This window comes from Micropterus salmoides, unplaced genomic scaffold (genome assembly GCF_014851395.1).
Source record: "Micropterus salmoides isolate LMB-PRFRI ecotype aquatic unplaced genomic scaffold, ASM1485139v1 Ms_hic_scaffold_20, whole genome shotgun sequence".
Taxonomy (NCBI): domain Eukaryota; kingdom Metazoa; phylum Chordata; class Actinopteri; order Centrarchiformes; family Centrarchidae; genus Micropterus; species Micropterus salmoides.
The window spans coordinates 30,893,020-30,917,755 of NW_024041151.1; the positions used below are offsets into that span (position 1 = coordinate 30,893,020).

Below are 24,736 nucleotides of genomic sequence, written 5' to 3' on the forward strand. Positions count from 1 at the left end.
TGTTGGACATGCCGTCGAGACAGTCACTGATCATCAGCAATATCAAAAAGAAAATAAATATTAGTCTATCAGAATACTACACCATTACTCTTTACTGGGAAGTAATATTATAGTATTACTGCCAGTGCCCAACACGTTACCGCTGATCCGCGAGAGGGACTGTGGTACACACTGCGCAGGTGCAGAATGGGCTGCTGAACGCAAACGAACATCCTTGTTGATACTTGGAAAGGAAGAAAACTTTATACACGTCCGCCTGAAGATGTCCTCAAATCCTTTCCATACGGGATAAGGACTTCAACGATACTCTATTTGACCTTATTCACATCTACGCCCCTCCAGGATGTGTCGTAGTGTAGGTCTTAGCTAGCAAAATGCAGCTTTACACGAATAAACTCCCAACTAAGGGTGCTGTGAGGAGGATCTTTGTTAAAGACACTTAGTGCTAATTAATTCAATTCAATTTTATTTATATAGCGCCAAATCACAACAACGTGATCTCTGAGCACTTTTCATAAAAGAGCAGGTCTAGACAGTACTCTGTGATGTTATTTACAGAAACCCAACAGTTCCCACCAAGAGCCAAACTTCCTTTTAAGAGGCAGAAACCTTGAGCAGAACCATGGCTTAGGGTGGGCGGCCACCTGCCTCGACCGGGAGAGAGAGAGAGAGAGAGAGAGAGAGAGAGAGAGAGAGAGAGAGAGAGAGAGAGAGAGAGAGAGAGAGAGAGAGAGAGAGAGAGAGAGAGAGAGGAGAGAGAGAGGGAGGGAGACAGCCTACACAATATACACACAGAGGTACAGACAGTAAAGGCCTATTGTTAATATTGGGGGAGCAATAAAAGCTTAGTTTAGTTGCAGAACTGAAGTTTTTAATCATACTTTTAAAGCATCTTTCTCTACAGTATATGGATCTGTCTCTACAACACTGGCCCAGCCATGTCTGAACACTACATGAAACCTTCGACACTGTTAAGTTTTTTGGTTGACCACCAGACAACACAGAACTGCTATACTCATGACATCATTCTTCAACATTTGCACAATTCATTTAACATCCATGAACACACAGTAACAGTGTAAACTGTCTGACCATGAAATGAATAAAGTTTATTCTTTTAACATTTCTGTGGTTCTGCACATTTCACTGGCTATGTCACTCAGAAACCTGTCTGTAGTCTCTAACTGACCTGATCTGTAACTGCTCTCAGATACAAATCAATTGTACTAACAGTGAGTTTCTCATTAGCCAAATGTAAGTTGTTTAGAGGTTTGACTGGGATGGGATTTCAGCACGTGGGGGAGATGACAACACTCACATTCTCAGGTATGCTGGGGAGTTCCCCTGTGTCAGGCACAGTGAAGAAGGAATGCTGGAGCAAACAGAAAAGAAGAGGATCAGTGCCAGTTTGACTCTTTTTTCTCTATTCCTATGAAATAGACATGTATGATGATGCATAATAACACAGAGGGCCGGATTTACTTAAGGTTTGCGTGAGTAAAAACATGTGCAAACTATCACAAGCAAACATGTAAGCTGATCTCCTAATGGTGTGCACGGAGAATGACGTCTTTCGTCTCCATATTGGTGTTGTGGTACTGCAGTATCTCCCCACTACCTTGTATTCTTTTGTTCCCCCCTTACCTGTGTTTTCTGTCTGTCTCTGTTTGTCTGGGCGTGGCTACACTCTCTGGCTCCTGCAGCCAAGCTCCAACTACACACCTGGTCCTCATGCCACTAATCAAGCTCCTGCAGTATATCAACCCCAGTCCTCCTCACCATTCTTCACCAGATCGTCAGTTAACCACACGTGGATCACTCTTCCTCTGGAGACTCTGCTGAACGCCATGCCACGCCCCACCCCGCCCCCCTTTCTGATGGGGTTTGCCAAAGCGGTTTTCCCAGGTTGCTGTCCCTAGTACTTAGTGTTATCCCAGGCAGGATGGGCAGGATACATACGATTTCCACATACATGGCAGAAACCATTAAAACACGCAAAACCCTCATTTAAATACAGCCACCTCTATTGTGTTTGCACCTGTTGTCATCTAAACAAGAATTCTTAGTTAATCACCCACAACAGGCACTAAAATTACATGTGCAATATTTTAGAATGCACAGGAAATTTAGTAGTCTTTATTCGGGATGTTAGTAAATCCGACCCTTAGTGTGGTAATCCTGTAGTGGTAGTAGTTTAAACTTGAAAAGTAAAAATGTCAGCCTGTCCTTATGTTGACAGGGTGATTAGATCTCAGTGACATTATTTGTCTTTAGGAAGAAAACAGATAACTTCCAGTGTTTCCAGGTTAAACTGAGCTCATTTAGATGTGATGTGGTAAAGTCAGACTCACCACACCAAGATGAACAGGGACTCCAGGCTCAGGGATAGGGAGAGTATGTAGTGACACCAGGAGCTCTTGCCATTGGCTTTCCTGAAACAATCAGAAAGTCCAAAACCCATGCAATGGCCGCTTAAAAAAATACAAGACCGCATGCAAAAAATACAAACACAACTCTTACTCAAATTCCTCATTGATCCAGTGCGTTTCATAGCACAATATTAAGCAGAGGTTTCCAGTATGTCAGAATTAAAATCCTGACTGACAATTAGTTTGGTACTCAGGGCTATCTACAGTTACCGCTTTTATGTGCTGTCGGTCATTTCTCTGAGCAGTTTTTGCCCTCACATAGACAGAGAGTGAGTTTCTGAGTAGGCTGCTCTAGTCACAGAGTTTTTTAAATGTATTTTTGGTAGTACGAACATTTTTTCTGCTACTATTCTTCCAATCAAGGAGATGGGTGAGTTGTTCTAGTGGAGAAGGTCTAAAGTGATAAATAAATGTAAACAGAAACTAGCAGTCTGTTCCATGTTGCCATTTTTATACTTCTCCATAATCTGAAGCCAATGTGACAAACGTGTTTTAATTTTACTCAAAAGCAAAATACTGATGGGAGCTGTCGTACAGCCACATGTAAAGAGAAGAAATTGGCTGACAAATTCCTGACTTAAGTCAAGAAATCTGATACAACCCCATGTCCACATAACAAGATGAGTTACCTGTCCATGACTTACCTGGCCTTTGATGGTGTAATCTGCAAGTATATTAAGCAGCTTGTAGAAGACTTCAAACCAGGGCAGGTAGCTGAGACAAACAAAAAAAGGGTTCGGTCCTTTTACAAAGTTTGTGAATTACAGAATGGGGGGCTAACAGCACATCTTAAAGATTGTTTCATTTAACATTTTCAAAATTGATCCCCCATCAGTTTGGACTGGTAAATGTTGTGAAATGTATCTGGTTAATCTGGTTGTTAGAGGAGTGATAGGTTTCGTTGGGCTACCTTTAACAAGCTCATGGGACATTTTTATCAAACATCCTTACATTGTAAAGAGCTACATTTCTGCTAAATAGATTAACACTATGATGCAGACACTTCTAGAATGCTGGTACTGTAAATGTTGTTTTTATAATTCATTCATGATCCTGATGTTTTAATTGATATGACTTGCTTTTAATTTAAAATATATTCCAATAAATACACAGACTTGGTGGCTAGATTGTAAGTAAGACTAAATGTAGGAGCTATTTTGTCCAAAACTATTACTGCTTGGCACTAAAGCAGGAGGGGTTAGTAGCTTTTCATCAGCATTTCCCATATTCACCTCTGTAAAGATTCTAATCTATGGACACTATAAGATTACCAACTGAATACTTCCTGAAGCTAGGGGCAAATACTGACTGCACACACAGACTCACCTGAGAATGCAGTAGCAGTGGTGGGCACCCGAGGAGAGGCGACAGAAGCCAAATCTCTGTTTGCTCTCAATGTCAGTCAACACAAATGTGAAGTTCTGGCCGACCTGGTTGACTGTCAGGCTGCGGGGTGAGAGAGAGAACGAGGAGAGGGAGCACAAATCATTATTCACCATGCTCTGTCCTGTGTGTGGAGGACAGTTCTTGTAGGACATCTACCTATTTTACTGTGGTAAACTACACAGTGTTTGGTATGAAGTGTAATAAAAAGATGAAATACTGAACCAGCAGAGAGAGAGAGGTTAATTAACTGAGGATCTACAGCTCCATAGTGTGTGTCTCCATATTTACTCTACTGTCACCCAGAAGATTTGGATTCATCTTTTGTTAGACTGCAAAAGCAAATGAATATACATGACTTGCTGCTGAAACTAATTTGAAGAATGGACTGAATTTGAGACTTGTTCCTCGCCTGTACCAATTTGGCTTTTTGGGACTTATGTGTGCCAAAATAGGGGAAGGGATGCAGGAGGGTTGTGCCACTGACCAACACCGCGGCTCAGCGCAACTTGCTGCAAAGATTTACTACTTTTCATGCAATATACTGCCATTTTAGCAGCATTTTTTTAAACTACCAAATATCGATATCACCTGCAAAAATCCAGTATTGGTCGGGCTATACTGCACATGAAAGTACTAATTTCCTAGTTTTCTGCTCATATTGCAAAACGAACCTATGGACATAACACTAGTATTATGAACCCTGAGTGTTAAAACTGTAAAACTTTCTATGATGCCCATGTAATGGATTACCGTAAAACTCTGAATAATAGCCCAGGCTTTTATTTGCTAAAAATCACTGAATTGACCATGCCTTCATTTGGGACAGGTGTCCATATGGAACAGACCTTTTAATTCTTTTTGCACAAAACTGAAACTACTATGAAACAGTTTATTTATTTCAAACAGAATAATATTTATGTAAAAATGATCCAATAATATCAAATACACGTCATTCATTTGATCTAGCTCCGACAGACGGCTTATGCGCTTTTATTTTGAAGGCAGCAACGTCACGACAACAACAACACGGCGCAGGATGAGAGAAGTGTGACAGAAGTTAGCAGACAGACAGCGATGGACTTCACATGACAGGATTCATAACTTGGATTTATTTTTATGAAAAGCTGTTATGATTCTTTTGATACAGACGAAAGGAATATAAATAATCAAGGAACGGGCACATTCGGACTTAACGAGCGCTTCAAAGTTAACGTGAGTCAGCATTTTATTCCCCCTTTTCCTCTCTATCCATGCAGGTTACACCGGTAAATCTAGAAGAATTAAACTTTGGGTCTTGTTTCCGTTAAATGAACTTAACAGTGGTATTGTGGAGAATCTAACCGGTCTAACGATGTGCAGCATGTCCATATTGACATATTGATCATACCTTTAAGCATAACAGCCTATTTGTATTAAGGATCTAAGCAGCTTAGAAGCAGGTAAAGGGGCGACCCCGCGGGGTTTAAGAGGTTTTATACATCCAAAGACCTTCTTTAAAAACCAGAACAGGCGTTTAATTAAGGCAGGCGTTTATTTGTTAAAATGTGTCCCCACACCAGGCCAGTTAAGGAGGCAGGCGGCTGTTTGGGACTCGGCTATTAATTGAAGTTTTACTGTATAAACATACTTATAATGTGCTATACTGTGTGCTTATAGCAATGCAAAATAATTTTTATAAGCACTCAAAGAGTCAGTACTTGAACACATTATAAAGCATTTATTAATAACTTAAAGAGATGCATTGATCTATCAGCCGGTGATTGGGCTGTTTAGTCTCACCTAGCCGATTCTGTGCCGGTGGCCACATGATGATTCATGTTAGAAGACACGGACACGGCCCAGGTAAAGCAACAGTGAACACACAGGTTGGTGCCGATGTCATTCACTAGGCTTAAACATTTCGATAGGCGACTTGATTCACAACAAGCCCACATGCACACATGCAGCTCACCTGCTGCTGTGAAAATGGAGTCAGGAGTGAAAAAATTAAAAATGTGAGTTGTGTTTTTTTTGGGTGAATTTATAAAACTGCTGATGAACAAAGTCAACAGAGCAGACAGGGAAAAACAAGATGAGCAGATAAAAGCAGCTGGTGATTAAACACTAAATTAAAATAGAATTAAAATGGCGAGTTAATAAATAATCTACTAAAAATATGAATATGTACTATAAATATTTTCAAATAAAATATACAAATAAGCCCCCATCCCTACCACAGATGCACTGTCATTCTCTGGGAAAGACTGTGGGTTATGTCATGTGTAGGGATGAAACGGTATGAAAAACTCATATCACGATTATTGTGACCAAAATGATGATCAAAATGATCACGGTTATCAGTATTATCAGGGGATTGTAAAAATGTGTACTGATACACACACTGAAACCATTTCAACAAGTTTTATATTGAAAACTACTGTTTGCATAAAAATAAAACAGAAAATAACTTTTGTAAACATGTAAAAATCATCAGTGTGCATTATAAAGATTTTATATTATATAGTTAATACAATGACCCCGCGGACAATTACATGAAAACAAATAAGTGTTTAGAAGACAGTGATAGTAACTGCAATGAGCCCAACAACTGACATAAATACAGAGCAGTCTGTAGCGTTTCTAGAGATGCTGGTTGGCTGGCTAAACTGCGTAACGTGTTCTCATGTGCAGCGGACGAATACGCACACAGCAGCAGAACAACGTGTAGCCTTTTTACAAGAGCAGCAACACTGAGAGCTTCAGTTTACACGCCGTTAGCAAGTCAGAGAGACAAACCAAAGCTAAAAGTTCACTCACCCTGCGTTCACTATAAGCACTCTCATAAAAACTAAAATACGACCGGACTTCAGAGTGACTGAAAAGTCTCTGCAGCGTCGTCTTCCGCCGCGACCCAAAGAAACCCGCGCTGCATTCTGCGCATGCGCGCCTGCTTCTGGGAGACGCTGGACAGTGTTTGTCGTGAGATTATAACAGCGTGGTTAACCGTACCCGGTTATCATGGTAATTAAAATGTGTACAGTAATAATAACCGTTGGGAATGTTACCGTGGTTTACTGTTAAACCGGTAATCCTTTCATCCCTAGTCATGTGACATATAGCAGTTGAATTTTATTTGTACAGAAAGCTCCATGCGGGCCTGGAGCACTTTTTATTTTGAGATGTGTCTGAGTAAGAAATGGTCCTTTAACCTGTTGCAGTTTTGGAGAAAATTAAAGTTTTTAATAGTCAGTGTTTTATTATGAATGTCCAGTTAACTGGGCCAATAGCCAATGCTGGTGTTGATGGGTTCTAATAAAGAAAGAACTTTTTAATTAAAGAAAAGTTACAGAAATGTTTGTGTATGCTGTCACTATGCTGTTACAGAGACTGGAATCAGCAGGTCAGACTGACTTTAAAACATTTGTTGGCAAGGATCATAGTCTAATAATTCTTTCAGTAGTAGTAGTAGTAATACATTATACCTATTTTATAATACACTAATCACTGTTATAATGCATTATAATGTAATTATAAATGTTAAACTTTGCAAGTGTGTGTTTGTGTGTGTGTGTACCTGTCCATGCTGAAGGGGAAGCAGAACTTGGGCACAGTCTGCAAAGTTTCCTGTAGGACACAGATAAAGGATTATAGAATACAGTAGTGTATTATTACCAATATCTACTAATAATGTTGCATTGTACTATCGTGAAAAACATTTAAAGGAGATATTGGGAAGGATATAATGTGGAGGAAATGATCCAAAATAACCAAAGAAAATGGTATCATGTATTTTCAGTTTTCCATCTTTTCACAACTCTAAGATAGAAATGTATGAAAAAGAAACCAATGAATAGCTGCGAGGAGATGACACAGAGAAAAACAAAAGGAAGTACAGAATACTATGCATTTCAAACCTGGTCTGTATAGTCTTCAGGGAACTGCCTTTGCACCTCCAGCCCTGTTAGAAATGGACAGAAAATAAATGAATGTGGAGAAGAGAAGAGGACCTAATGGGGCACATTCATTTTGACATAAGACAAGTGGGTTTAAGCCGGTGATTCAAACTGCCCAGAAGATCATTGGTACCCATCTCCCGAGCATCAGTGATATCGGTGAGGTGAGGTGCCTGCAGAGCCCAAAAGATACTAAAGGACAGTAGCCACCCAGCCACAGCCTGTTCACCCTGCTGCCTTCTGGGAAGAGTAAGTATCTGCTGTTGTACCACCAGACTGCAGAGCAGCTTCTTCCCTCAAGCTCTCAGACTTTATACTCAAATTCATCCTCAGCACTGCTCCACTGAATATAGTTTATTTCTGTTTACCATTTTTATAATTGCTTCTGTATTAATGTATATTGTCTGCTACGTAGCAGAAGTGAGTTTCAAACTCAATTTCACTCTATAACATGTTGTATTGTGAAAAAATAAATCTACCTACCCACCTAAGCCAAAATCTAGCCAGGCAGTTGAAAAAAACCCACTACTTTTCTAGATTGATAAATGCACTTCTAATTAAGGTAGATTCATTTATCATTTGACAACACAGGGTTGTATAGATGAAGTTGTAGTTCCCTTTATGCTGTTCACAAAAGCAAACTATATATACAAACTTTATATACTGCAGATGGGTGGATAAATAACAAGAAATAAAGCTATTTTGATAGGATGAATTTAGGAGTGTCACAGCCTGGGGGGAAAAGCTGCTCTGCAGTCTGGTGGTATAACAGCAGCTACTTGTGTATCTCTTCCCAGAAGGCAGCAGGGTGAACAGGCTGTGGCTGGGTGTCCTTTAGTATCCTTTGGGCTCTGTGTAGGCACCTCACCTCACCTTGCTGATGCTCGGGAGATGGGTACCAACGATCTGTTTCCAGTCAGGATGCTGGGGATTTAGCCTTCTTAAGTTACTTTAAGAAATAAATCTCTTTCTGAGCTTTCTCCACCAGCGTGGAGATGACCATGTCAGGTTGGGTGGCATGGTGGTCCAGTCGATAGCTCGTGGGTTCAAACCCCGGTCGTCCTGGCCTTTCTGTGTGGAGTTTGCATGTTCTCCCTGTGTCTGCGTGGGTTTCCTCTAGGTGCTTCGGTTCCCCCCACCATCAAAAAAACATGTTAGGTCCACCACGCAGTGCCGTTTGACCAGACACTGATAAAGATTTGGAGTTGGTTCCCGGGCACTGCACAGTGGCTGGAAATTCATTTCGCAACATGTATGTGACAATAAAGTTTCTTCTCTGTGATGGTGATTCCCAGGAACCTGAAACTGTTCACCTGCTCCACTGTAGACTCATGTGTGTGTCATTGTCCCCTTTTACCCAAAATCAATGATCATCTCCTTGCTGACGTTGAGAAGTAGGTTGTTCTCTTTGTTCCACTCTGCACTCCTGAAGTCATCGTGGTTTGAAGTTTGTAACTTCCATAATATTTATGAAAACATGGTCCAGTGTATTTGTTCCCCTGGTGGGGATGTGAAATGTAAATGCTCCGTATTTGTATAGTGCCTTTCTATCTTCTCTTGCCCAAGGAAACTTCGACACGCAACCAGGGGGAGCCAGGGATTGAACCGCCGACCTTATGATTTACAGCCAACCTCTACCTCCTGAGCCACAACCCCAATGTGGACATGCTGGTGGAATTTAGGTAAAGTTCTAAGATCAGTTTGATTAAAATCACCATCAGGTTGTTTTGTTATGCGACTGCTGATGGCCTCATACAGCTCCTGTAGTGCATTTTTGAATGGAAACAGCAACAAAAACTCCCTGGGCAGATAAAATGGCCAAATCTCAACAATACAAATTTCACATCAAACATTCTCAACCCACTTTGACTGCGTTTAAGCACCAAGCATCACTGATGTAAACACAGAGACCTCATCCTCTGGTCTAACTGGAGTCTTGTGTTCTCCGCCCGTCCATTGCAATAGCTTGATCCGTGATGTTGTGGTGCAGCCAGGTCTCAGTAAAGTTGAGGGCACAGCACCCGTTGCTGAGTTAGCCTGATTCTTATTTCATTTTATTGTCCTTCGACAGGACATTAGCCAGGAGAAGGCTGAGTAGTGGAATATCCTTAGGTCTGACCTGGGTTAGCTTAGCGCTCATCCCCGCTCGCTTTCCTTTCTTCCTGGTTCGATCACACCACTTGCGGTGACGCTAGGTCTGGCTGGTTGGGAAATGCCCTGAGCAGTGATCATATCGAGGTCCGCTGCACTCAATCCAATCCCTGCACTTCCTTTTCCGATGTTGCCAGACTGTACCAGGTGTCTGACAACATCATGGAAAGGATCCCTACGAGTGAATCCCAAGCGACACCCTTTGTATTTAAACAGAACAAAGAAGTCTCGCTCAAGGACAATTCTCCCGCTGAAATCTCGAGAGAGATGAGTTGTTGAAGGAAAGGCCGGTAAAAGGAGGAGGATGAACTGAGGGGCCTGAATAAAGGGCCAGTTTAAGATAAATTTGAATTTTTTTGATCAGTGAATCATGCATAGTTACCATAAAAATATAGAGCTGGAAATGAGCATAATATGCCCCCCTCTAATTAGCAATAATAACCCATCATTTCTATATTCATTACAGCAAATTCTGTAGTCAGTACAGGTGCATATCATTTTGTATTTTGTTGCTAAAACGCCTCATGTGTATTTTCCACTAAAACAAATAAATGTCTGCTTTGTTTGTGGCTGCGTATTCTCTCCAGCAGGTGGACTCCTGCCTTACTGCAACATGCAAGTTATACATAACATTTACAAGTGTTTGGCCCCATGAAAACAGTTACAGAATATTTTTAGCAATGCAAGGAATGTTAGACATCACCTCCACATATCAAAATGGTGTTGCAATCCTCGTGTTTTCAGAGAAAATGCATATTTTGGCAAGAATAAATATAATCAGCCAAACAAATGATCCCCCACATATCTAACTCCCATGCGTACATTTCATTAATTAATCAAAATACTGACATATAACTGACATTATTTCTTTAGTTATGTGTAAAAAATACCTAAATAATGGTCTCTAAATGTAAAGCAGACTGAAATGAAAGGCAATCACGGCCAAAGGATTCCACATTATAAAACAGCAGAACATGTCAGACAGAAGATCTGTGTGTCACAAAGATGGATATATCATCTTATAGACCAAACAGGAAATGATGAGAGACACACTCCAACTGCAAGAAATTCTTAGAAATACAGCCGACAACCTTTCCTTAGTAACCAGGAAATTAGTCACATACAGCAGAATTAAAAAGCCCCTGAGAGACAACACATCAACATTATAACGTTATAAAAGAACCACCATGTATCATTGAGCTCTAACCCAGCAGTTCCCAACTGCTTTGACTTATAACCCCTTACAATGAACCAGTGTCTACTGTGGTTGTTAGCCTGTTTCACATGAATACTTGTCTGGGGTCCAAAAAGGTGAAACCAATACTTACACAATACACACACAAAAAGTTAAAGTAAAGTCCAAAATATGTATTAAATGGTGTGTAGCAGAACACTGGGCCTCATTAAAGAACATTTCTGTTTTCTTAACCAAAAATCCTATGACTTTTTTGCACAAACTTAAATTAAATAATCTCTAAATGGCTGGTTTTGCCTTGATGAATGCCTCCTGTTCTTGAGGAGGTGTGCGAGCATAATCGACGCCTGAAACACTGCCATCTACAGCAGCCTGTCCTGATCTGTTTGTGGCCAGACTTCATTCACAAAAATGTTACCAAAGAGTGAAAGAGTTTCACAAGTCCTGCTATCGGAAATCAGCAGCCAAAGGAAACAAGAATAGTTTCAGTGGTCATAATAAAATAAAAAAAAAAAAAATTAATATATAATATATAAGGTTTAGCTGTACCTCCAGACACTTACCAGAGCTGTGTGTGCCTAGACGGGCTACCTCCAGATATACCTCAAACGTGGATTCAGGGCTCTCCCTGGAAAAAAGGAATAAAGTTATTATTGTGTTCTTTGCATATTCTGGACAACAGTCAGGCAAAGTAAGCATATTTATACTGCAGTGGAGCCTTTCACTTCTCTCCAACTTTAGTTTTGATATTCTAAACAAACAATGCTATGTAATTCTCCTTAAATATTTACTATGGCAGAATAGTGTTTAATCTGATGAGGTTTTTATTAAGTTAAGTAACTTACAACGATTACAAATGGTAGACAGACTGGAACTGTTACTGAGTGAAACTATGGTGCAGGTGTCGTAATACATGCCAGAGAAATTTCCTCCCAATACAAGTTGCAGCTGCCTTTGCCAGCCAGTAAAGACAGTTTGAAGTTTTAGCTCTCCCTATCCCTTTCAGTACAACATTTAATAAGTTGCCTAAATTTAATTACTTAAATTGCATTCCATTGAGTCCAAAGCATGAATGAAGGTTTATTTGATGGTTTAGAGCACAGTATAAGGGTATATGAAATTTATCCAAAATGTTCACCTTATTCCAGTACATTAGCAACTTGAAGCTATCACACAGTCCAAAACTTGTTTTGATCCAATATTTGCGTACTTTTCTACACTGTGTTCTTCCTGAACTTTAACACATGCACACTAAAACCTGTGGTTAATAGAAAATATATGGAGCAGCAAATAATTAATATAAAGTTAACATTAGTGTAGTTCACCTATAACACATTAATTAAAATATACATAAAGATATTGTTTCAACTTTTATATACAGTATTGTGCAAAGGTTTTAGGCAGGTGTGGGGACAATGCTGTAAAGTAACAATACTTTCAAAAATAGACACAGTTTACCTTTATAAATTAACAAAATACAAAGTGAATTACAGATTTTATCAATTTCTTAAACACTATAACCAGGCTTTTGAACTAAAATTTCAAAACCATAATTCCATTTTTCAAAAAGCACACTTAGGGCTGTCGCGATAATCGCAGAATTGAAATATGGTCAATCCTACCTCGGAGGATGGCAAGCACCGCAACAACCGCAATGTTCATACTGTGCACTTCAGGGCGGGTTAAATTAATAAAAGAGTGCTTCAAAAGTTCCACAACCGTAACGAGCTCTGTAACGGTTCAAGGATGGATCGCCGTGGGCTGTACGTGACCCGAATACAAACTCTGAGGCTGTAAGTGTTGCTGTGTTTTGTGTCGTTTTACTGTTTATTTTAAAGGTTAGCTAACTTGGTGTTAGCATATTGCGCGGCTAATGTGGCTAGCACGCTCGGCGATGTTGGACTAACGCTGTGATCCTGAGGGACAGTCCAGAGAAACTGTGGACAGTAAGCCTCATTTGAATCTCACTAAGGAGCGTAATGTGCCGGAAGCCTGCAGCTGTTATGTTGCTTTCTGTGGAAATGTAGTTATAACGTTACTACAGTGGTTAGTTGTGGACAGCCATTCTGCTACACACCGGCACGTGCGTGTGAGTGCGCGCGTTGCTGCGGTATGTAAATTGACTTGATAGACATGCCCTGAAGGTCATGAAGGCAGAAAAGGATGTGAAGAACAAGAATCTCTGGCCTGTCCCAGACCAAAGACAGGACGCTGGGGCAGAACAATTTGTTGTTTGGTGTGTTGAACTGTACAGTACACTAAGGAATAAAATATGTGCAAACCACAAGCAACATTACTAATAACCATTTTTTGTACTATTGTTTTGAATTTATCCCACCAGACTGTGTTGTAGTGTGTGTGTGGTAGACTCTTGTGGGCAAACTATGCAACACCCATAACATGAGTGAAGTATCTCAATCTATGTTTCTTTTTTAATAGTCATATATCTGCTGTTAAACGGCTGATGCCGATTAAATGGAATTAGCTAATATCGGCTGATAATATCGGCCTGCCAATCGGTCAGGCTCTAATTATTACTTCTTCCTTTTCTTCTTCAACTTCGAGCGTACGTATTCAACGTAGTGATGAACGTAGTAGGGATGCACCGAAATGAAAGTTCTTGGCCGAAGTGGAAACTCAATATAATGAAAAACTTTCCCAAATACCGAATGCCGAACGAGGTTTTTCACATTATGTACATTTATTGTGCCAAATGTTTTACAATTGCATATATTAAATAGTCAAAATGTGCTTTTTACTCAGTGTTTCCGTCAGGATTTGGAGAGACTATGGTGGTTGGGTCTGAGGCCCGAGAGGGTCTGGTAAAGTGAATTACATATGTCCATTTACTTTTTATGGACAAGTGTAACATGTTTTATACTTTCTGTGAATATAATCCAATTAATCTTATTTGCATCCTGTATAGACGCCTTATTTTGAAAAACGGATGTTGTCACAGGTGTATCTTTGCGCTAAATTTATCAAGCCCGACCCAATTTGGATTTACCATAAAGGCTTGAATACGTGTGCACTCCAAATTTAGGTGTGGTTAGCTTAATCGCTTTAGCTTAGCTTTTCACAAATGAGTGACAGAAACAGTCAAAGCAGTTCAGACAGTTTGTTGCCTTTTCTAAGAATTCAGCCACAAATGGAGTGGATGTGCTGGGAGGCAATTCAGCAGAACAGCGTCTGCAAACGGCGATTTTTGCGTCTTTCTCAGACACTTTAAAATGCTTCCACATTCCGACATGTCAACATAACCTATTGTTTTTGCTCAGATTTTTTTTTTTCTCCCTCCTCATGAAAATTTGCACACACCTCAGGTCTGGTGGGAAATGCAATGTTCTGCAGTGACCTTTCTGGCAGTCCCTTTTTGAAGTTGAAAATATTTCGCAACACCCCCCACCCCACACACACAAACCTCCATGGATCAGACAGAATGTGTTTTTTGCAGTAGGAGGTGCCTTTTAAATTGTTTTCTTTTGGCAGTTCTGCTCGCTGTTAATGCGCCCTGCGCGCCTCGTATTTTTGGCTGCCTGCTGCGCCCTGTGTTTTTGAATGAGCGCACGGAGTTGAAAAAAATTCAACTCGTGCCCGATGTCATTTGCGTTTTTTTATTCCCCATTGTCCAATCTAATGAATGGAGAGACAGGCAGTTGTGCTGACGGAACTTAAAGTTGCTTGAATTGTCCAGAGACTGCAACAAACTGTCCCTGACTCATCCTAAAATAAGACGTAGACTGACCATCATTAGGACGAAGCTCCTGGACCAGCGATGTTTCCCTTTTCTGAGAATCTCATGTGCCCACACAGATCTCAGTTTCCCTGTCTTCTGCGTGTTTGTACACCTCACACACTCAGAACAGTGCCAGAACAGGCGCTCTGGGTTTGGCAGATGTTTTTAGCAACAAAAGACACAGACCTGTGAGTTGTGATCAGGTTTCTGCCAATATGAAAGTTATTAATTAGCGCAAACCAAAGATTACAGATCGCTGGCGCTATAATCTTTGATTAGACTGACAGGACAGCTGATTCAGTGGTTGCCTAGCAACATCAAAAAAACGCAGCGCTTTGCTCTTTTTCTGTGCGCCTCGCGTTTTCGAACCCGCAAACCGCTTTCTGTCTGATCGGGGCCTGAGGCTATCTTTGTCGTTTCATAGCGGTTGGCATCACCGCCACCTACTGGAAGGTAGGCCATTTTGAAATATTTACAAAATTTCACCCCATTTAGACCCTCCATACTTTAAAGAACTCCTCCTACAGCTTTAACCCGAACGACTTCAAATGTGTGTAGCCCCATCTTGCGTTGTTAAATTGCAAAGCTTTTTTTGATTGATCAAACGGTGTGTCTATGGCATGCAGTTTAATTGGTGTCTGGCCTTGAAAAAAGAAGTTGCATGTAAATGGACTAGACACGGTCCGATCTGTCCCACAATTCACAAGTAAACCTCTTAGAGACTTACATGTCAATATCCAGTCATAGGAATAGCACCACTTACTGGCATCTTGAAAGAACCCGTTTTAAAATGTATTTATTATGCCTAATTCATATTTTTACCCTGCTTAGCACCTTAGCGGACAAAAATGTCCATAGTGAGGCATTTCTGCTCTGCATAGCAGGTTGACCACATCCATCTCAAAGTTCCTGTCAAATGCTCTTGCCTTGGTGAGTAATTATTCACAATTAAAGAGGAAGATGTTTTTTAAGAGTTATACTCTAAACCCTAACTGAAATCAGCCACTTTGAATTGAATAACTAACTGAGACCTCAAGCAAACTTTGTGAGATATTTTTGACATGTCACCTGTGTGATTTTTGCATCAATAACTCCTGAGCTGTGTCAGCTGGTGTGGGATGCAAGAGTCCCTGCTGTCACTGCGCAGAGGCACGCAAGGGGGGCGAGGGCCCGCTCAACACTGCTTGCAGCTTTAATGGATCTCATATTGTATCCTCAGAAATATTACATACTGGACTTTTAAGCTTTTTAGATGTTGTTTATTTGTTATCTGCTCTAGCTTTTCCAACTAAATGGTATACACCATATCTATGAACATATTTATACACTACCACCACCACTACCAAATACGTGCATCTAATGCTGACCTAGCCTAAATCTACGGGAAAACACTGAAATTTTAAGCTATTCTGATGCGCATCACATGCTCATGGACACAGCACTGCTGCTGAGACATGGTGTAGTGCGTTTTTTTATTCAGACATACAAAAACATTTTGGCTTCACCTCCAGCCCAGGTAAACACTGTAGGCCATACACACAGACAATACACATTGTGGACTGTCTGTGCCGAATGTCATTTTTTGAGCTTCGACGCTTTGATAGTAATTAAGAGCAAATAACCGAAGCTTCGCCCCCCACCCCCACGGCAGCGCTCAGCGGTCCTGTTATGGCGATTGTTTAAACGATAAGCATGCTGTAATTTCAGGAGCTACAGCTATGTATTTAATAGATAGAAGCAGAACAGCAGCAGAAGAATGCCCAATAAGTTCTCCTGAGGGAGGGGGGATCGGATGGGGGAGAGATAGGGGCGGCATGGATGCGCAAGTCTGTGTGCATGTGTGAGAGAGAGAGGGAACGCTCCGTTTACTTATTCTCATAGCTAGGCTAACTGAGTGATTATTACCAAATCTTTGTTTTTAACTTTGTTATGGCTAGACTAGCAGACCCAAGTGCAGGACTAAGAAAGGGAGAAATATTTATTGCAGGTTAAAAGGATCGGATATTGAGCAGGTGAAGAGCGAGGCAGAGTGAATAGCTGTACAGAGCAGGGGGAACCGTAGCAGAGAGTCTGGAGCAGAATCCGGGAATAGTTTAGCCGGGCGGGGGTCCAGGCGGAGAGCGCAGGGGATGAGCGGTGTTTCCGGTAGCGGAACTAAATCTAACGCGTTATTATGCAAAATTCACTTTTAATTTTAATTATAGCGACAAAGTGCTCGTCTTCTACAATCGGCCTAATATAATTAGGCTTATTTAAATGCGCTCATTGTGTTGCTGTTTGTTTCCAGCCTACAGTTTACTGATTAGGCTAATTTTAAAATGTAGGAAATTTGACTGTTTTAATCTGTAATGAAATTAAGCTATTGTAAAATTAATAAACGTCATAACTTCCAAATTCCTGCTGTCATCACTCAGTTTAAAGTGCTCCCTCACAGCTGAGGGCTTCATTCAGTTCTCCCTTTGATGTGAACTGGAGCGTTGCGTTCACTGCTGTCGGCAGAGGTCAGGCGCGCGAAAAAAAACCCTTAAAAATAGACTTGTGTGTCTCAGTTGTGCTATTTACATATAATCTGCCATTTCTAACAATGTTCAAATGTATGCTTTATTAGAAAGGTGGAAGATAAATAGGCCTCCCAGCAAGGCTGAAGTTGGTAAAACTCTCAAACTCATGCAACAAACTGATTTATCTATATGCTGGCAAGATGTACAGATAGATCTGGATACTGCAAGTTTTGTGTGTGTTATTCTTATGTCACGGACACTTGATCGTAACTTTTAACCTGGTGCAGCTGATTACGGGAATATACACACTCATTAGCTGCCTGGTGTAACTAAACGCCTGCCTCCTGCATCCCAGCAGCATTATCTGTCACAGTAGCCACGGGGCGGCCCTTTACAGGCAGAGGACACTCTGCATGCACAGCCCTCAGTTCCCAGAGTGCTCTGGCGAAGGGGTGCACTTTATCAATTTATCAAAAGACCAAAACAACCAAAAGAAGCAACACTCATTTTCAGGTTGTAGTGGACTACTAGTTGGGCCTGCCGTGTTTGTTTTATAAAATGATGAATTGCCCCCCCCCCCCCACCAGAGCACTCTGGGAACTGATCAAACTCAGTGTATCAGAACCCTTAAATTGGACTAAATGATATAATATAGGCAGATCTTTCTTCTAGATTAGTGAAGGAAAATGAGAACCTTGGGAGTATTACTTTTTCTATATAGTAGCAAAAAAAGCTGTAGCATGTTGTGTTTGAGGTAATTTAATTAGGGCATTAACATTGCAGAATATTTGCCTCCTGTTCTCTTCTATTCTATGTGAGTGAAGGGGCGAATGAAACATTCGCACAAAGGTGGAGGAGACCAATAACTGTTCATGTCCAACACCCACAACCACTCACATGGATTACAAAGCAACAAATTTATTTTGATGTGCCTGACATCCTGCACTGCCCACATTCAGCACGACAAGATCCAAATTTTGCTTGGGCAGGCGATGGCTATTCGTCTGCATTCCGGCATGTGTGACTGTGCCCGTACTTGACATCAGTCTTTCTGTAAGGTCACTATTGCATATGCAAATATTGCAATGTTGATACTGTAACAATGTACCATGCAGCCTTGAACAAGTGACATTCTATCCGAAAACATCCCAGATTAATCCAATAATTTGCAAGCTGATGGTTAAGAATAAGCCACTGACATGAATAACAACAACAGGTCCGATGAAACACATCTTCATGATAAACAAGTCCCCCACACACACCACAGGTTTGGACACTGTCACACCTGGAGCTCCATAATCCCTCTGCTGACATCCTGATCATGTCATTGTCTGCAGTGTGTAGAAATTCTATTGCTAATTTTTACTAGGGTTTCTTCAATTAATCAAATTGTTTCCTTCAAATTGTCTACCATTACTGTCCCTAAGCTGCTGAATGAAGAAGCAGAGTTCACAAAGAGTATTTACTGTATTGTATTCAGTAATATGATGTTACAGATCCGACAATAATAATTAATTAATAACTCATTAGCCCATTCCCCACATATACACCATCAGAAACAACAGACTAAAATGTCTTACTTTCCAAAACCCAATGACACAGTAGTCGTAGCCCTACAATATTTACGTTCTGTCAGAGGAGTGGCATTAGGCTACAGGAAACACAAGCCTTTCTGTCTGTTCTGCACTTTTGTCCTGAAATCCAGCATCCGGTCTAGGAAGACAATCTGACAGTTACCGTTACCATGTTTTCACTAGCTGCACATACACAAACGTGTTACTGACTCACTGCTAGTCACCTCTGTCTCAACTTGTGCCCGGAAAGCTTCGGGCTAACATGTTTTATCAGCTTGCTAATGATAGATAGTCCTCAAAACCATGACACTCATTTAAAACGCTTTGTTTTTCTGATCCAGTAAGTGGAGTACCGTTACCGCCACTGTGTCGCAACAAGTCAGGGCCTTGCACTGTAATGTAAGTTAACGTTATGTTCCCCAATGACTCGCTGTAAAAAAGCTAACACAACAGCAGGCTGCTCACAGCCTCAGGGAATCCAGCGGATAAACATTCTTACTTGATTCGGGACCCCATCCTTATTTTTCACCCCGCCGTCGCTGTCGGCAGCTTTCAGTGCGCAGACGCGTCTGTCCGGAGGTGTTTTTCAGATGCTAACCTCACACACAGCTATTCAACGCCATGGTCTGTCCACACGCGTAGGTCACGCTCTGCCTCGCGCTGAGCCCTGGGACTTGTAGTTCTATTGTGCAGGACACGTATCGGTCATACGGAGCAATCTAGTGCTACAAACTACAGCTTCCACAATACGTGTCGTAGAAATTGATTGGGTCGCGTGACTAGATATACCGGCCGTTATTTACCTCAAGCCAACGAAAGATATACGTGTACGATAGACTGTGTATGTGTAGGCAATACTGACGGATATTTGTGTTTAATGAATGCTTTATAGCTTATTAATAACCAAAAACAACCCTGACCCAATCAAAAAGTAAATGACGTGATATAAATGATATATTTTAATTTTAAATAATATGACAAGAAGGTATTTATATATTACTACATTATTATTGTTGAAGAAAACAACAACATGGAACACTGGTAAATGTCTGATAAATACATGATCAGTTTTGATCTAATTAGCATTATTGCAGGCAACACAGGCTGAACAACAATTAATTACACTGTAAAATCTGTTACTTAGATCTAACTTAAAAAAATAATGCAGTATTTTCCAACCACTTTTTGTTAGTTTAGTGAACTTCTTGATTTTTTTAGTTGGGAAAACTCAGTAATAAACATTTTAGTGTATGCTAAAATATTAAGTAGAGTCTACAAAAAACTGCAAAAAAAATTAAATTCAGCCATTGTCAAAATGGACTTTGAATCAGTTCATGTACTTATTTTCTTTAAATGTTGACCAATTATTTTTTTCTGTTGTAAAAGTGCAATTTACTTAAAATAATTAGTTAGCATTGTCATAAATTTAACAAAGAAAAGGACGTATCGGTTTCCAACATTTATTAAAAGCCATTAAATGCAGTTATGCAAAATTATTGACACAATCTTCTGACCACAGCCTATGTGTAGTAGAACACCTTTCCAGCACCTCTTCTGTGTATAAACAGTAATCTTGAAGGGACAAATTTTACTATTTCAAAAATTACAGCTAACAGTCTGCCTCAGGCATCATTTGACATCACTGGTAACAGAACAAAAGCTGTGCTAGAAGGCAGAAGCTGCAACTGTAGGTGTTTTTATACATTGTGAGTTATGGTTTAATATTGTCAGATTTTCCTTTTAAATCTTAATAAAACATTTTACATACTACAACTTCAGCTTACCAACTGCAGCTTGATACAATATTGTGACAGTGTATTTCAGTGACTATTAAAACACTTGATCATAACAGAAAAATGTTCATTAACAGAAAAAATATCTGTTTGTGACAGCAAGGGTGACTGTCATGTTTCACTGTCCACACTTAAAATCTTGTTAGTGAAACTAATGACCATGGAGGTTAGTTGAGGACCCAGTGCGGAGTCCCACAAACAATCCTTGAAAGGCCTTCAGGTACAACAGTCTGAAAAATCACACATCAGGCCAAGAAAATGTACAACATTCCTCAAAAGAAACAACAAAACTTCCGTCTGTTTTCAGTGCAAGGCCAACAATCTTTGCGAGAAACTTGTTGTTGAGGCTTATTAACTTGGCAGTTGGTTTTGGGCGCAGTGCATTGAGTCCCACAAAAAGTCTTCATCAAAAGATTGGATGGATACTGGAGATTCTGGCCAGATTGTCAAGATCTGTAAGCACTGGATTCCCTTGATGATGATGCCCACGCATTTGGTTCATGGCGAGCATAGGCTAGATCCTCAAACCGCATTTTCAGGTCCTCATGCACGCTGCACTCTGCAGTTCCCTGTATGACAAACAAACAAAATTAGGAAATGGTCGCACTTATTAAGGAAAAATAAAAACAGAATGTACAGTATGTTCAGATTAAGATAAAAATGTGTGTGGCTTTTTCAGACACTTCATACTCTTCAGATCCCCAAATGAATGCTGGATATTAGTGATGGTGGAAAACTAGGTTATCAAGGTTCTTGACAAATCCACTGGTCTTTCCCACTTATTTCAAAGTCTGGAAAGACCAGTAAAGAACATATTTACCAGTTAGCAACAGCTTATATAAAATACTTTATAGCCTACTGAATGAAAAGCCCAGATGTCCCCCTTTTCCACCAACAATTAAATGCAGCATGTATTCATTGATCTGTGTGGAGCTGGAGACCTGTGTCCCAGTGTCTCATAATTCCTTTCACAAATGTAACATTATGCATATCTGTCAGGCATACAGATTAAACAATCTGTAAATAAATACAAAATAATGTTAAATATTTCCTATATTTGTTCAATTTAAAAATCTGTACATAAAATAAAAATGGGAGAATACACAAAAGTCATTGAGCAGGCAGTATTTTTCAGAAATTTTCCCGGGAATGGAATTTTAAAGAAGTTCTGCATAGGCCTCTACTTCATAATACTTAAAAATCGCCTATTCTAGGCCTCCCGCTTACAATCTCCATGCTGCTGGTTCTCTCAACCTACACATGACGAATGCTGGTTCAGTCAGCCCACGTAAAATCATACTGGTTTAACTTGACCAGTAAAACCAGAAACAGACCCAACCTTACTTTTTAACAATACTTACATAGTACTCAGAGATAAGGTCCTGTCCTGTCCTGTCCTGTCCTGTCCTGCTTTGAATACTAAAATCATCATTAGCTGCAGCCCTAGGTATTATTATATCTAGCCTTTTGGAAACAAGCTTAATAAAACTGCTTAATGCTAATGTGTCCCTGAATGACACACAATGCTTTGTGGGGTAGCTGATATGCTCCTCGGAGGAGATCTGGTGGTCTCCTGAAAAAGCAACACACACAAAAGAGGTGATAACAATATTAAAATATTTTTGTAAAAATATATACTTTGACGAAACTAGGCTACGTTTTGATTTTTGGACAGCCATGTCTACTAAAAGTGTGGGAAACCAGAAATCTTTGATTCATTAAAATTGATTTTACTCTCTCACAGCAGTCAAGCAGGAAATACTGCAGGAGATACAGACCCAGCAGTTAACATTAAAACCTGTAATTTTGTTCTTCTCTATGCCACAGGGTGCTCCTTCTATGGGGGCTGTCTATGTTAAGAGCCTGGAGGAGAAGCAGGACCCGCCATCCTGCACGTCTTGCTAGCAAGAATTTGGTCAAAGCTAGTAATTCATTTCTTGTAATTTTCTTCCAAAGCCTGCTTCATGAGTATTTTAAGCGAGTTGTTTGAGACAAAATATTTAACATTCATTAAAACTACATTAACAACGTTACCGGTCAACAACCAAAATGTCTCTAATATATCAGTTAAATGTCAGTAACATTAACATTAACTTAACTCCACCACCTAAAAAACAAAAACTTTCCTCCGCCATCTTGAGTCCAGATGAGTTCTGCTGTTGCTATGGTTACTAACTGAAATGTAGGCGTGTCCTGACAATTTACTTAGGACATAGGTCCTTAAACTGAGTTTTGTGAAATCAATTTATTAGGAAGTACAAAAAATCAATTTTATGGTAGAAAATGGCAAGTAACTGGAACCTTCACACTTTTTACTTTTCTGTAACTTAAATAGAAAGGAAATTTAAATTTTTGAAAGAAATTTACATTTTAAAATGAAGTCGTATGGACAGGGCCATTGAAGGACTTTTTACAGTGTACTTCATTCTTAGGCCTGCTCAATTTAGAATTTTTTGAGTCTGAACATGAGGATTTTAGAAATACTGAGGGAACAAGTCCTGCCTGCAACCTGTATGGAAAAGAAGTGGGCTTAGGTTTATGCTATTTGATCATGTTTTTAGTTCCCAGTCAAAATTCTTGCAGCTGCATTGTTGGACCAACTGCAAGCGATTTAATGAAGACTGGGAAAGGCCTAAATGAAGGCAATTACAATAAGCCAGACGTGATGTTATAAAGGTGTGGATTACTTTTTCCACATGATGAAAAGACACAATTGGCTTAAGTTTAGAAATAGTTATTAATTAATAATATTACTTTTTAACAACAGAACTGATTTGTTTATCAAACAGAGCTCAGAGTCAAAGATAACCTTGGTGTATAGCATGTGACTCTACATATAGGTTAAGGTGGCCTAGCATCCTGGTGGAGTAACTTGTGGACAATGAGGGACCAAAGAGAATTACTCTGTTTGCTGTTTAACTGAAGAAGATTTGCCATCTAGCCTTAATGACCTCAAACAGTTGTTGTAGGGAATCCCTAGATTTTGGTAGGAGGTGCAGCTGAGAATCATCAGTGTAGGAGTGACAGGGGATGATATACTTCCTAAAAATGTTTCAAAGAGGGAGCATGGACAGGTAAAATAAAACGGCCCCAGGATGGATCCCTAACAGACCCCATGTGTGGCCGGGGTAGAGGAAGAGGAAAACTGGCCTCGAGTTCAACACTAGGATGTCCTTTAAGATTCAAACCAACTTAGTGCTTTACCTATAATACCAACCTACCGTTTAAGACACATCAAAAAGGATGTCATGGTCAAGTATTGACATAACAGACTCGCATATCTGTCAAAAAGTCAAACACAGTTTATAGAAATTTCAGGGGAAAAGGAGAGAAAGTTGGAGAAAATGACAGGGATGGACACTTCACTGTTGGAGTTGGGCTTTAAGGCACTTACAATACTGTGTAAAATACTGTTTAATGTAGGTATGAAATGAACTTTATCACCCAAAAATAGCCCACAATTTAAACAACGAAGAAGTGTAGTTGTTATCTTATTGTTGTGAGGTAATGTAGTACATACTTTTCAAATCAATCTTGAACTTGACAAATGACAACGGCTATGTAGATGCTGCGGCCTGCAGCTCCTTCAAACTTTGCTGTTTTTCATCTGGCTTTTCTTTCTGGCTTTATTGTTGAAACACGTATTACCTATGACAGAAATACATCTGATCAAGAACTCACACTGTGTTCCGGGCTGTCAGAGGGCAAGACTCCAGCAAGATGATAGAAGGTGGACTCTGAGGCGGATTTTACCCCTGAATTATATTTGACTTTAGGTTTTTCTCCCTTTCTTCCTAATGCAGTTAAACAATTGCAATTAAACTTTGTCAAAGATGTATTTGTAGCTTGTCAACATCTCTTCTTTGTCATGGAAAAAGGGTAGTTGACAAACATTTTAAAGACTAGAACAGTTAAACGGATTAAATTTAGAAAATTATTAAATTTATAGAAATATTTGCTGAACTTTCATGTCTTCATATTTATCTGGGGATAGCGGAGAAAGTATTAGGCTTATGAGCTCAGTATTTCTAAAATGGAT

General features: G+C 40.0%; 1 protein-coding gene and 1 long non-coding RNA gene across 8 annotated transcripts in view; both read right to left on the bottom strand.

Annotated features, from left to right (window-relative positions):
- The window catches only part of dennd1a (DENN/MADD domain containing 1A), a 56,129-nt gene extending 36,569 nt beyond the window's left edge, over positions 1 to 19,560 (bottom strand). For all 7 annotated transcript variants that reach the window (XR_005446747.1, XM_038733390.1, XM_038733389.1 and 4 more), the window contains exons 1-8: positions 19,404 to 19,560; positions 11,657 to 11,721; positions 7,709 to 7,752; positions 7,369 to 7,418; positions 3,756 to 3,875; positions 3,074 to 3,143; positions 2,352 to 2,432; positions 1,319 to 1,372 (exon numbers count right to left, since the gene is read on the bottom strand). Coding sequence is in view for 6 of the 7 variants with exons in the window: in XM_038733390.1 (XP_038589318.1) it covers positions 1,319 to 1,372; positions 2,352 to 2,432; positions 3,074 to 3,143; positions 3,756 to 3,875; positions 7,369 to 7,418; positions 7,709 to 7,752; positions 11,657 to 11,721; positions 19,404 to 19,420 (501 nt within the window). In the remaining variant the exon portion in view is untranslated. The remainder of the gene's footprint in view (positions 1 to 1,318; positions 1,373 to 2,351; positions 2,433 to 3,073; positions 3,144 to 3,755; positions 3,876 to 7,368; positions 7,419 to 7,708; positions 7,753 to 11,656; positions 11,722 to 19,403) is intronic.
- A 790-nt stretch (positions 19,561 to 20,350) lies between these two features.
- Positions 20,351 to 22,112, bottom strand: LOC119914723. Its single transcript, XR_005446825.1, has 2 exons — positions 22,059 to 22,112; positions 20,351 to 21,266 (listed from the first exon to the last, which is right to left on the bottom strand). It is a non-coding gene; the product is annotated as an uncharacterized LOC119914723 (long non-coding RNA).
- Between the last annotated feature and the right edge of the window lie 2,624 nt (positions 22,113 to 24,736).